At 32.8% G+C, this 13819-nt stretch overlaps 2 protein-coding genes across 3 annotated transcripts; both read left to right on the forward strand.

The window, feature by feature from the left end:
• Positions 1-1620: 1620 nt before the first annotated feature.
• On the forward strand, positions 1621-4644 carry LOC127252058 (DEAD-box ATP-dependent RNA helicase 52C-like). Its single transcript, XM_051276064.1, has 6 exons — positions 1621-2342; positions 2586-2669; positions 2879-3121; positions 3235-3402; positions 3503-3616; positions 3703-4644. The coding sequence occupies exons 1-6, from the start codon at positions 1707-1709 to the stop codon at positions 4294-4296; spliced, it is 1839 nt and encodes a 612-aa protein (XP_051132021.1). The 5' UTR covers positions 1621-1706; the 3' UTR covers positions 4297-4644.
• Positions 4645-4786: 142 nt separating this feature from the next.
• LOC127252059 (uncharacterized protein At2g34160-like) lies at positions 4787-6848 on the forward strand. 2 transcript variants are annotated; one of them, XM_051276065.1, is made up of 5 exons: positions 4787-5028; positions 5138-5186; positions 6162-6224; positions 6309-6373; positions 6524-6848. In XM_051276065.1, the coding sequence occupies exons 1-5, from the start codon at positions 4909-4911 to the stop codon at positions 6629-6631; spliced, it is 405 nt and encodes a 134-aa protein (XP_051132022.1). In that variant the 5' UTR covers positions 4787-4908; the 3' UTR covers positions 6632-6848. The 2 variants fall into 2 exon arrangements, with proteins under 2 accessions (XP_051132022.1, XP_051132023.1); XM_051276066.1 differs by having other exon boundaries at positions 6468-6611.
• The last annotated feature ends 6971 nt before the right edge of the window (positions 6849-13819 follow it).

Below are 13819 nucleotides of genomic sequence, written 5' to 3' on the forward strand. Positions count from 1 at the left end.
AATAAAATAAATAATATATTTGGGGAAAAATCCGTCAAACAAATACACCAATAGATGGTTTTAGGAAAAAAAATACTAGAAAAATGTAAATGACGTGGTGTGACGTCAAATGTTATAAAAGCTGAAATTTTAATAGTAATAATTATGAACAAAGGGCGGTTGGTTTGTAATGTAAATAAAAATACAAACCGTTCCATCAAATATAAAAAATTTTGAAATTTTTAAAAATAGTAAACATTAATATTTTATAACAAAAAACATTTGATATTATATTTCTTTTAAAAAAGAAATACTATAGAAATCTTAAATATAATAGAATTTGTTTATTTAGTGTTAACATACTCTTTTTTAAAAAATAAAAAATAAAAAAAGTTATAACCGATCGATAATACTGCTAAAATTTTTAAAAATATAGGAGTATACGGGAACCAGTCGTGGCTGTACGTGTGGATGAATGATTGTATAATAACAAATTTTGAAAATGATTTAAAATAATAGAGAAATATTTATAAGTTCACCTTGTCCACTAAAAACTACATTATGTATCTTACGAGACCCACAATGGTATTGATAAAAACATAACAGGACACATGTCATCTATACAAGGTTGTTTATTTTCGTCCGTAAAAGATGACATGGTGGTGTGGAGTTGGACTTGTGATTTTAAAATCATGTGTTTAAACCCTCGATTCTCGATGCCTCAGGTCATCTGTCACTCATGATTCGTCTAGTGTGACTTAATGTCTCGTTAGGTGCGGTTGATACCTGAATAATGGTATAATTATATTAAATAACTAATAATTAATTAATTATATTTTCATTCATTCAACACAAAACACAACGTTACATAAGATATTCATCAACATTTTATCGAGGTACATTGTAACATAATAGTACATGTATGTATGTATATATATATAAATAGCATGATCACATAAAACACAATTGTGTTTCATCTAATATAAAAATAGTTAGAATTTATTATTTATAATGATATATTTATATTTTATTCGATCTCGATAATGCGCATTGTAGCATAAAATTACTTTCTATATCAAGAATGAATAGCACGAATACATAAAACATGAATATGATTCGTTTAATATAAAAAATATTTACGACAATATATTAATATTACAATAATACAATTAGTTTATACTCAATTCGACCCTCGATTAGATAGTAATACGAAGAATTATAGTAAGTAGACATATTACATTAGAAAAAATTACTATTATTTTCTGTCGATGCGAATAATTCTTTTATACAATTGAAAAAAATAATAAATACAGTAACCCGTGACTATATATTATTTTAAATTTGTTAATTAAATCTAGCTTTTTTTGCAATTTTATTTCTATTACGTATTATATTATTTTAAAATTATATTAATTAAGAAAAATAATATACTTAATATAAAATTACAATAATATTATTACGTAATAAAAAATAAAATAAAATCGTAAGTAAAAACGAAATAGCAACTGAAAGTATTGAATGAGTGGTGTTTTTGGTCTTCCCCAAATATATGCCATAGTCCATTCACATTTCCAAATTGCCATATCTTTTCCTAATCATCACCTCTCTCTCTCCTCTCTTTCTCTCTCCTCTGCAACTGCAAATATACAGACGTCCGAAAACCCTTCCCCACTTCCCTATTTCTGCCTCGCTGCTGTACGGTATAGTTTCCTCTCACCTCCTCTGCCATGTCGCAGCGGCAGTGGTTCAACGACTCCACCTCCACTGCGCCCGCCCGCCGTGGCCGGCCGCATTACGTTCCACCTCGCAGCCGACAACAGCCCAACATTACCGTCACCGTTCCAACTGCTCGGACTCCGACCTGGCGCCGCCGCCACGTGGTCGTCGGTGGATCCCCTTATCGGCAGATGTCTGAGGATTTTGATACCCCTCGGACACCTGAGGAGCTAGTCGACGCCTTATCGGAACAAGTACGCGAAGTCAAACTGGAGTCTCCGATGGCGGACAGTGTCGACGCCGCCGTGGAAGTTACAGGTGTGGACATACCTCCTCCCGTAGCTTCGTTTGCTGAGATGCGGTTCTTTGCGGAGGCCTTGAGCGAGAACATAAGGAGGTGCAAGTACGTGACCCCCACTCCCATCCAGAGGCACGCTATTCCCGTCGCCATGGCCGGGAGAGACTTGATGGCGTGCGCTCAGACTGGCTCTGGCAAAACGGCGGCGTTTTGCTTCCCCATCATTAATGCCATTATGGCAGGTAAACAGATCGGGATTGAGGAGCATTGCGGTTACAGTGGTGCGAGGGTTATGGAAGCTTGCCCTATGGCTCTTATTTTGGCTCCTACACGAGAACTCGCCTGTCAGGTGCTCCGATTTTATATTTTTATTCTACGACTCGTTGAATCTTTTGTCCCTTTACGAGACGTTTTGGCTGTATCTTCTTCGTTCCGACGGATTATTTGTCTGTACTATTCTCTGCAGTGTTTCTTTCAAAAAACCGATTTCGAAGGGCCCATCTATCCTTCTCACACCCTTTTAGCTTTTTGTTCATTAATATTTGGGTTTGGGGTTCGTGTTGATGGTTTTTCTGGATGCATATCTGTGTAGATTCACGAGGAGGCGAAGAAATTTGCCCACCAAACTGGGATCAAAGTAATGGTTGCTTATGGTGGGACCCCTATTGTCTACCAGGTTCGATTATTTTAAAAATCATCTGGAATTCATTGTTATGAGATTCTTGTTTGAGCCATTGGGATTTGTTGCTGGAGCTGAGGTTGTGATTTTTTTAATTTTTTTTAATTTTTTATGGTGTAGTTAAATTTTACTTTGGTAATTGTATTGCACTTATCAATGGTGTTTTTATTCGATTTTCTTCCTCACCTTTCCTAATGCTTTTGTAGTTGCGCAATCTGGAGAAGGGAGTGGACATCTTGGTTGCCACTCCCGGTCGACTCATCGACATGATAGAACGATCGAAGGTTTCCCTAAGGAACGTAAGGTATTTAGCTTTGGACGAAGCTGATCGGATGTTAGACATGGGCTTTGAACCCCAAATCAGGAAGATTGTTCAGGAGATGGAGATGCCTCCATGTGGTGAGAGGCAGACATTGCTTTTCAGTGCAACATTTCCTGCTGAAATACAGGTTCTGGTTCTTCGATATTCCATTTTTAATGTTCCTATTTCTTTGCGTTAGTTAGTTTCTATTGTCTGAGAGCACACGAGCCTTCTAACATTGTTACCCTCATTTTTGTGAAGAGGCTTGCCTCGGATTTTCTTTCAAACCACATATTTCTTGCTGCTGGAAAGGTTGGCTCCAGCACGGATCTGATCTTGCAAAGAGTCGAGTTTGTTTCGGACATGGACAAGCGAGGCCATTTGTTGAATCTCCTTTACTCCCAAAGGGCCAAAGTGGACAATGCTAAGGTAGACAAGTCCACATTGTTCTATTTGTCTACTTTATGTTAAACTTCAGACGACTTTAAGCCTATTGCATACTTTGGATCGTTTACTTGTTTGTTTGCAGGATGCTTTGACACTAGTCTTTGTAGAGACCAAGAAAGGAGCCGATTCGCTCGAAGGTTGGCTGTCAAGAAAAGGCTTCCCCTCTGCAGCCATTCATGGTGATAAAGCTCAGATGGTTAGTCTTAAATTTTTGTTTCTGAGTTTTGGAAATTCAGCTGAATGGATCATTTTATCTCTGTTAACTTCGTTCAATGAATGCAGGAGAGAGAACGCTCTCTGAAATCTTTTAGAAGCGGCCGCACGCCAATTCTGGTGGCGACTGATGTGGCTGCACGGGGATTAGATATACCACACGTTGCTCATGTCGTAAACTTCGATCTTCCGCGAAGTGTAGACGACTATGTCCACAGGATAGGACGGACTGGCCGCGCTGGAAAATCTGGCCTGGCGACTGCATTCTTCAGCGAAAAGAACGCACCCATTGCTAAGGCACTTGTCGAACTGATGCAGGGAGCAAATCAAGAAATCCCAGAATGGCTTAGGGAGTACGCGGATACATCCCCGAGAAGTGCCTATGGCAGACCATCCCACCATAGCCGCAACAAATGGGAAAACCAGAGAGGTTCATACCAAGATTACAGCAACAGTGATGACTACTCGAGCCAATTCACCGACAACCCTTTGGCGACTCCTGCTTACACTGTCGACGACTATGCATCGTCTCCATTTTCAGCTGCACAGAGCTCCCCCCACATTGCAGACTACAATGCTCCGGCGGCGACAGATCCGTTTAATTCAGACTCATATAGCAACGGATATAGTTACGGTTCCGTCGTGCCGACAGGCTGGGACTAGGCTTGATCTCCTCCGACCGTACCTTCTTCTACAGTATAGATAGCAGGTATGGCTTAGCTTCGCTAATCTGGTAAATGACTCTCTACTGAAAGTAAAATTTCAGGCAGCAATGAATCGGTTTTTGAAGATGACAATGTTTTGAATTGGGACAATTTGGAGGGAACGCAGCCATTTTTTGTTTTATTATTTTTGTCGAGCTGCCTATTGTGATTTTGGCTTTGATGTTTTGACAGTTCAGTTATCATTTATCCATCGACTATCAGATATACTTGAGTGCGGATAAGATTATATCTGTCATATTATATTGGCAGGCAAATGTGTCATTTTACACTCATACATAGTAACAATACAGGGTCATGTGTGTTTCTGTTAGCCCTAGACGAGGGGCAAAAATGGTAAAACAAAATTGGCTGGGTGGTGCGGTAAAAATTTCACCAACGTAAACCTCTATATGCGTCTGGAGCAACGGTTACTTCATCGTGTTGGTTATTACAGTCCGTAAAATTGGTCGTACATACATTACTGTTTGCGTATTGGTGTAATCCAAATCGGGCTATATTTCTGTGAATCGCGCCGAATCCAATCGATTTCTGAGAAATTGAATTGACAAAGATGGAGGAAATCACGGAAGGAGTCGCCAACGTTACGGTATCTGGGGACACCCAGAAGAAGAACCGAATCCAGGTTTCGAACACGAAGAAGCCCCTTTTCTTTTATGTTAACCTCGCCAAGGTGCGTAATAACTTCTTATTCGAATGCGTATGTTTGGTGAAACCGATACGAATGATGGATCTGGGATTTGGTTCGGATCTGAGTCTTGTTATTGTGTTGATTCGTGCAGAGGTATATGCAGCAATATAATGAGGTGGAGCTCTCTGCTCTTGGAATGGGTACAGACTCTCTTATTTTATCAGCTATCTGATATATTTTTCTCCTTCTATTTCCGCATTTCCTTGCGTATCCTGTATGTATCTAGATAAGATGGAATATTTGAGGTTCGATATACTTAAACATATAGAGTAGTTAAGCTATTTGGTAATCTGTAGTCCGTCAGTTGGGCTTACAAATTATTCATATTTTATAAAATGGAGGCAATCCTCATGTGTGTATGATGTATGACACCACTTATCTAATGAAACAGGGTTTGGATACTGTATGGACTTCAGGACTTAGCTAGCTCATTGATATGTTTTCATGGTGGAAAGATCTGTTATTAAAATATTTTTGAGGGAGATAATGCTAGTTATAAAATTGACATAAATTGTCCTCTAGGTGGTGTTTGTGTGTGGTCAATTTTTATGCTTATTTTTTTGGGGGTGGACATGTTAGCAGGTTACTGTATGTGCGTTTTGGGGCTTGTCTTGAGACATGTTTTTCATGAGTGAAAAAGCATGAGCTTGTTGAGCCAAGGTGCATACTGTGCGAGTGAGGAACCTCCAGGGCTATGTATAATTGCCAACTGCTCAAATCATCCCTTTTTGAAAATTTTGTGTGCAGAATGTGTCTAAGCATTTTCTTTTGTGTTGTGTTGGAGGCATTAGATATAAAGAACATGAAACAAATTTCCACAAGTAGTTATTGCTTTGGGCAACCCATTATTCTTGATTATAGAAATGTTACTTATGTTTATGTTTTTTTGGCTTTTACTTGTGGGATCCCCGAATTTACTACTCCGACTTTCTTTTTCTTCCAAAAATATCAAATCAAACACCCACTTTTTATTTATTTTCTTACACTAAAATTTAATTTTACATTTAAAATATTACATCAATACGTATTTGTAGCATATCAAACAACTATTCCAATGTTCAAAACCAAAACAAAAAACCATAATCTTACAAGTAAACACACCATTTGTTTTGCAGCTATTTCAACTGTTGTAAGCATTGCCGAAATCTTGAAGAACAATGGATTTGCAGTGGAGAAGAGTAAGGCTAACAGAAATCAGTGTTTTTCTTTAACTTAAGGGTTGTTTTTCACATGTAAATAAACATTGCTGTGATACTCTGCAGAGATCATGACATCCACGGCTGAGATCAGAGATGATTCGAGAGGGCGGCCCATCTCCAAAGCCAAAGTAAGTTTGTAATTCTGGAATACTAAGTGCTGCTAAACATTATATCACTAGATATTAGCGTCTATCTCCAGTCTTTTTGAATTAATTCTAACAGATCTGGCTCATTGTCTCTATGGATAAGTATACTTGTTTTGGGTCTTGATGAAATAGATTGAGATTGTGCTGGGGAAGTCTGAGAAATTCGATGAACTGATGGAAGCAGCAGCAGCAGCAGCTGCTGCGGATGAGAGAGTTGGAGATGGTGAAGAGCAAAGCTAAGAATGGTAATTTAATTTGAATAATTATTCGGTTTGAGATGATACACTGAGATTGCCTGTTTTAAGTAACTCGAACTTGCAGTTTAAACAAGATGATAGGATTCTGGGTATTTATTTTGTAACATTAGGGCTTTGGTTAAAGGCCATATGGATTTCAACAGGTTCCCCCGAACAGACAAAAATTAAAATGCAAAGGTCAAGTGATTTTTGCTGCTAAACTGATGTAAGTTTGAGCCTAAGCCCATCAAGATTTGGTCACCGTGAAGAAAAAGTAGTACTTAAATAATGGGCATGTTTACTATGTAGAATTATATACTAATTATAACATGTTGATTATATAATATCATAAAGTAAAATGTCTTTTTTAGTTTTGGGTCTTTGCTAGATTGAAAACCCGACCCGGCGGTTGGACAACTTGACTAGTGACTAAAATAGTTCCCAAATCTCTTTACATAAATGGTTTTGCACATGGCTGAAGAACAAAAAATGTCCGCGTCCTCTGCACTATACTGCCCTGGCCTTTGTATGTAATGTACCTAGCTCATTTTATCATCATCACCATCATCATTGTGAGTTTGTTTGTCAAGGAGTCGTGTATGTGCACACCTCCTTCTCTAAACCACTCACTAATGCTGAAATTGACTAGGTTCTTACAATTATCAATTTGATGATTTCTGCCCAACACCTCTTCAATATATCAACTCACCTTTTAATACTGTCTCTCCTCTTCACCTAGGAAATGTTATTTTGTTTTCTGGGAATGTTTTTAGGCCTGGATCTATCTTAATCCGATGTTGGTAGGATTGTTTTTAACCTAATCCCCACTAAGATTTATATAAAGAATCATATCATTAAGTGGTGAACAGAAGTTAGTTTTTCATCAGGATCTCTTCTTTGATGACATTCTTTTTTATGATAGTGTATCTATCTGCACTGTACCATTGTTGAATTACTGATTCAAGATTGAATCAATGCTGGAAAAGACATCATCACTTTAAACATTATTAAATGTGACCATTCTAATGAATTAGTTAATTAATAGCCAACCAAAATAAATTGAAATTTAGTGTTCAGGTATGATATTCTGCCCCAACTCCTGACTCATCTATGAGCCCCATTACAATTGTTTATGGGAATCTTAGCTAGTGGCTACTGGTATATACCATCTTTATTTTTATTTTTATTTTTATTTTATAAATGAAATTAGATCACATAATTCTGTTAGGATGATGGGAATGGTTGATAATGATTTGGAATAATTATTTTTTATCTTGTTTCTTAGCTTGTTATGTTCTCGTTGCCATTTATATACAAGAACACAAATATACGCCACATAATATGGTTATTTTTATTTTTTCCCCTAATTATCAATATATCATAGTTAGGGCCCGTGACGCAATTACTATGCCTCATAAACATCGTTGTATGAGGGTTGGATTTGTAATAACGTCGTAAAAAATAAATAAATAAAAAAAAATAGAAACTCCTGGTTCGAGCAGAATCAGATATACTGGTCCTGTCCTTCACTTCACAACTATTTTGAACCCTTGTTGATTATTTTCTTTTTTTTTTTTTTTTTGGACCCTTCTTGATTTGTGTACATGAATTGGAGCCGTGATTTCAATGCATATGTAGTTAAAAACATGTGGATTTATCAGTCAAATTTGAAATTAAAAATTTTAGATTATCATATAATAAAATGGGAGAAGAATAGAATAGTATAGTCGACATCAAAAGCAACCCAAAATCTACAAAAAGTAGAGCCATGATACTAATTGATCTATGATTGCCAAATTAAGATTGAGAGATTGCCCTGCCAACTATATATTCAGAAATTTTGAAAAAAAAAAAAACAATATTATCTCAAACCAGTTTGTGGACATCTTAATCTCATCCTTTGTTCATACCCATTTGATTATTACTCCATCTCTCTCTCTCACTCATTTAGTTATTTAATTATTATTAAAGATCAATTATCCAACCACTTTTTATTCTGCCATGAATAATGCACAGATATTTTATGGCTTTGGCCTTTGGCCATACACAATACATTCCTCTCTCCCTCTCTCTCTCTCTCTCTCTCTCTCTCTCTATATATATATATGTATATATATATATTTATGTATGTGTGTATGTACGATAGGAATGTCATCACATGTTAGTTGTTAGCATGCATTTGAACAATTTCTTGTGGACAAACAGATAATTGTTTTAATTTCTTGGCTGGATCAATATATTTTCTTTTTGCCTTTTTTTTTTTTTTAATAGTATATGCATATATGTGTGTATAAAAAGTTAAATTAAATATCCAACCCTTTTCCCACCTTTGTTTGTCTGTCCCCCACCTAGTAATTGATTGATTTACTAATAATTTAAGTAACATGAATGAATGAATGAATGAATAAATGAATGTCATACGGAAACCCTTAGCTTTACTAGTTAATAATATTAATATTAATATTAATAATAATAAAAATAATAATATATCATTCTACGAAGCATTACTCTTCCGTCTCAATTTAAAATATATTTTTTTATTATTTTTGTTTGTTCTATTTCAAAGTATCTTATTTTTATTTTAGAAAAAATAATTATACATTAGTATCAAAATATTTTTATTTTTTACTTATATTATAAACTTGTCATTACCAATACAAAAATATTAAATTTTTTTACATATTTTTATAATCTATTACAAAACTCCAAATCAAGAGGACGAAAGGAGTATTACTGTTGTTTAGCTGATCAATAAATCGTGATTTTATTTAATTAGTTCAAGTTGATGAATCATTTTTCTTTTGTTGCAACTATGAGTCAAATTGATATAATTAAATATGGTGGATCTTCCCTTTCTCTGTTTGTTTTAAAATATTTATGTATGTATTTGAACAGGATTTCATTGTACTTGGATGAAATTTTGTAAAGTAAAACAAACACTGATATAAATATATATATATATATATATTGTGCACTGTAATCATGACTAAAGAGGGTCAACCACATGGCTTCGAGACGGGTTTTGTAAGCCTTAAAATTTGTTTGTTCTAATAGAAAAATATATGCAGTGGAATCCACCCGTTTTACGATCCGCCCTGCTTTAAATCTGACGGGTCGAATTTTATTTTTTATTTTTAAAAATAAATGTGTAAGTAAAAAAAATTAATCATTAAATTTCAAATACGTTTTATTTAAAAAATACTACTAGACAATCAAATACTCTCTTCTTCTCATATTTCGTGTCTGCTATACTGTGGGTGTAATTAGTATAAATAATTATAAATTAAGATTAAAATAACTAATTAATTTAATTAAAATTAAAAAATAAAAATTAAAAATGAGATTAAAGTGTATAATATTTTTAAAAATAAAAAGTGACATGAATGTAGGACGGAGGGAGTATTATTTTATAAATTTTGCAAATCCCATAACCTGTCACCTCTTGAACCCAGGAGGTCAGCCGGGGTCAAGTTTGAAAACTAGCTGGTAAAATATATTTAGATATTGATTATTTTATTTATTTATAGGCTATATAATAACATATAATTAAAAATTAAAATATTAAATATTAATTTTTTAAATTTAAAAATTTTTATTAATCGAAACAATAACATATTTTTAATTGACATTTATATAGCAATAAATAACATAATAATTGTGAGTTTAAAGATTAGTAAATCGAAAGATACGATTCCACAATTTATGTAACTGTAAATACAAGAATTTTACATAAAATATAATTAATAAATAATTAAAAAAATATATTAATAAGAATAATTATTATATGATATAAATAATTATAGATTAAAAAAAATTAAATATAAAATTTTAACAATTATTAAAATAAATAATTATTTTTTCTAAAAAAAAGCAAATAATACGAGACTAAAAAAATAGAAATAATGGATAAATAAAGTAGAACGGAATGAGTACAACTTAGCTAAAAGTTGTAAAAAATTCAAAATAAAAATAATAAGATGATAAACATATAAAATTATAAATTTAGATAACATAAATAATTATGTAAATATATAATTGTAATTTTTATAATTTTTAATTTAAGCTGGTTAGGATGGAGCCAGGGACGAGTTTTTGATCAAGCTTGTAAATTTTAACCCACCTTAGTCTTGATCGAATTTAAAATTTCAAAATTCAAAACTCGTTCCTCTATGAAAATTTGAATTTTGATTGGCCCTATTAACATCGAGACCTACCCCAATTGTCCCTAAATATATCTATATGAAATAATTTAAATCAAACTAAAATAAAATAAATAAAGACAACAAAAAAATAAAATCTCAAACAAATATTAAAATAAATATTCATATCTTTGTAGCATATGATATAATGATTTCCAATGGGGTTAACCATTTTTTCCCTAATCATAATATATAATCATCATCGTAATTCAATTTAATATCTTCAATAAATTATTATTGTTATTATTATTAGTTTCTTTTAAAAGCAAAATAAATAAACCAACGAGGTTGTTACGTGTGATTCTCATCAAATAAATTATTTTAACTAAGTCGGGGTTTCTTGTATGACTTAAATTTTTTTGTCTTTTTTACAATTGTATGGAAACATGTGGTTCTTTTTACAAACACTTTACCATAAAGTTTTACTTTTTTATCATTTCTGTGTTATGATATTGATATTCCCTTTTTCTTTTTAATGAAACAAATGGCTCCATCGATCGCAAAATTGACGACACAAAAAATATTTAGGAAAAATCAAATTTGCAAATGGTTGGAATTGACTTAAAAACAACCATAATTATTACAATGAACCTGCAGGAATACATTATACATGCATACAGTTGAAGAAGAAGAAGAAGAAGAAATTGTGATCATTGTGATAAAGTTGAAAGTGGTGGACATATATTCATCCATCCATCCATCCATCCATCCCAAATTCCCAATAATAATAATAATAATATAAAATAACAACATGTAATGGAAGACAATTTCAAGTGGCAAAATGAAAAGGAACATATCTTAGTTCAATAATGTATATTATACTGTACACAAGCCAATAATAATATCAATAATTCATACATATATATATATATATATAGATAGATAGATAAGAAAAACTTTTATGTATGTAATGATGGAGCAGAATCCCCCTGCACTGGGAGCAACAGATATATATATATATATAATTATACAGTCACTCCATTTAGAGTTTGCAATATTCTTAATTATATGCATGCACGTTCATTTTATTAATTATTTTCATTTTTATATGTGGTAAAAGTAGAAGGATCTTTTCATTCATTCTCATGATCTTGTATTACTATTTACTATGTTTTGTTTTTTCTAAAAAAAAAAAATACAATATATAATTATTCATTTAAATTATTATAGCAAAATTTTACTTTAAATTCATAGTATATTATCGACGATTTAATTGATTTAAAAGCAAGAAAGTCAAATCCCATTATAACCCTTTTATTATTAAAAAAAAAAATAAAAAATTGAGATGGAAATGGAAGGAATGATAGATGGGGCGGCCCGGCCCGGCCCGATCCTCCTCGCGTTGTTTTATATGCCATCTGGACTGGACTGTCTGCATGTTGGCTGTCTCTTCTATGCCACGTGGCGTACGCTTATTCCGCCCTGACTCGACCAGTGTCACTGTGCCACGTGCCCCTTCACTGATTCCAGATAACACGCCATCGTCGCCCGCCACAATTCAACGATACAGATCGATCCTACCATCATCATCTTTTCCAATTTTAATTTGCAGTAATTAATTAATTAATTAATTTTAGTAATAATCCTGATGAGTGCACGTGCGTGTCAGGTGTCCCTCCACCCATGTCTATGTGGAAATGCAAATTGAAGAAAACAAATAAAAATACTCATATTAATGAACAATGTCAACTCTGGTTGTTGTTCAATCATTGAACTTTATGATTATTTTCGTGAAAATTTAACCATGGTTTCGAATAGCTAAGGTCCCACCACCCCACTTTCGGCACCAAAGGATAGGATAGGATAATATTAAGCTATATAGGTTATTTTACCAATTATTTTGCATGTATTTTTAGTGCCATTTTTATAAAATTAATATATTATATTATCCAAATACAAACCAAACACATTTATATCATACAAAATATTTACTTCAAAATACTCTTTACTCTTTTTAAATATATGTTGTAAATTTTTGGACACATATATTAAGAAAATAGTATATAGGAAATACGATAGATCCATCAATAGCAATGGTAAATAAATAAATTAGTAAATTACTTAATTAATACAAGTCCAAATAAGCTAACACGCAAAATGTGTTTAGAACATCTAATTAATAAAAATTAGACAACATTGATCAATACTTTCAAATCAAGTCACATATTGACTTCCCACATTTTATTGTGTCAATACAAATTAAGAAAATTATTAGAACAAAAAGCTAATTAAGGTCCATGCATTCCCATATATCATATCATATCAAATCACTACTCTAGTCATGAATTGATATTGTCTTTTCTGAAAAATAAAAGTTATGCAATATATAATTAACCTACGTGCACTAACTAAATTTTGTTTCTTATTTTCCATGATTAAATAAAAGAAAAGACAGGAAAAAAAAGTAACTTCATTTTGAACCTCAATTGACTAATGTTGATAGACATATATATATATATAAATCCTATGCATTCATTCAATTCAAGCCTTCATTTAAGTCAATTTTTGTACGTTCGAAAAGCATTTCTGAACTTAGCATTACCACACACACACATACACAAAAAAGTAATATAGATTGTTAGGGTGGAAATTCATTTATTTCCATGGTGCATGATTTATTTATTTATTTATTTGTTATTATTTTTTCCATCACTCAAAAGAAAATGGCGATATTACTTTTTATATGATTGATGGATGGAACTCTTGAGATCCATCAATTATTATTATTATTATTATTATTATTATTATTATTTTGTTTTAAATTTTTTAATGAAAAGAATATACTATTATAAATAAATGTGAGTTTTAAGCTTTAATTTTTTTATTATTTATAACAATGTTACGTAGCTAACAGTAATGATAATTAATGGGAATTGTTGGGTAACAAGGAAAGACTTTGGCAGGAACACGTATATAAGAAGAGGCCAACACTCCTCCGAGTCTAATGGTAGCGGAAATAGGAAACCATAAGGGATTTGCACTTCGGAAATACG

This window comes from Andrographis paniculata, unplaced genomic scaffold (genome assembly GCF_009805555.1).
Source record: "Andrographis paniculata isolate CXL003 unplaced genomic scaffold, ASM980555v1 Contig45END, whole genome shotgun sequence".
NCBI lineage: Eukaryota > Viridiplantae > Streptophyta > Magnoliopsida > Lamiales > Acanthaceae > Andrographis > Andrographis paniculata.

Coding starts and splice junctions, on each gene's coding strand:
- LOC127252058 (XM_051276064.1), top strand. CDS start 1,707: ATGTCGCAGCGGCAGTGGTTCAACGACTCCACCTCCACTGCGCCCGCC. Junction 2,343..2,585: donor CACGAGAACTCGCCTGTCAG/GTGCTCCGATTT, acceptor ATATCTGTGTAG/ATTCACGAGGAGGCGAAGAA. Junction 2,670..2,878: donor GGACCCCTATTGTCTACCAG/GTTCGATTATTT, acceptor ATGCTTTTGTAG/TTGCGCAATCTGGAGAAGGG.
- LOC127252059 (XM_051276065.1), top strand. CDS start 4,909: ATGGAGGAAATCACGGAAGGAGTCGCCAACGTTACGGTATCTGGGGAC. Junction 5,029..5,137: donor TTTATGTTAACCTCGCCAAG/GTGCGTAATAAC, acceptor TGATTCGTGCAG/AGGTATATGCAGCAATATAA. Junction 6,225..6,308: donor TGGATTTGCAGTGGAGAAGA/GTAAGGCTAACA, acceptor GATACTCTGCAG/AGATCATGACATCCACGGCT.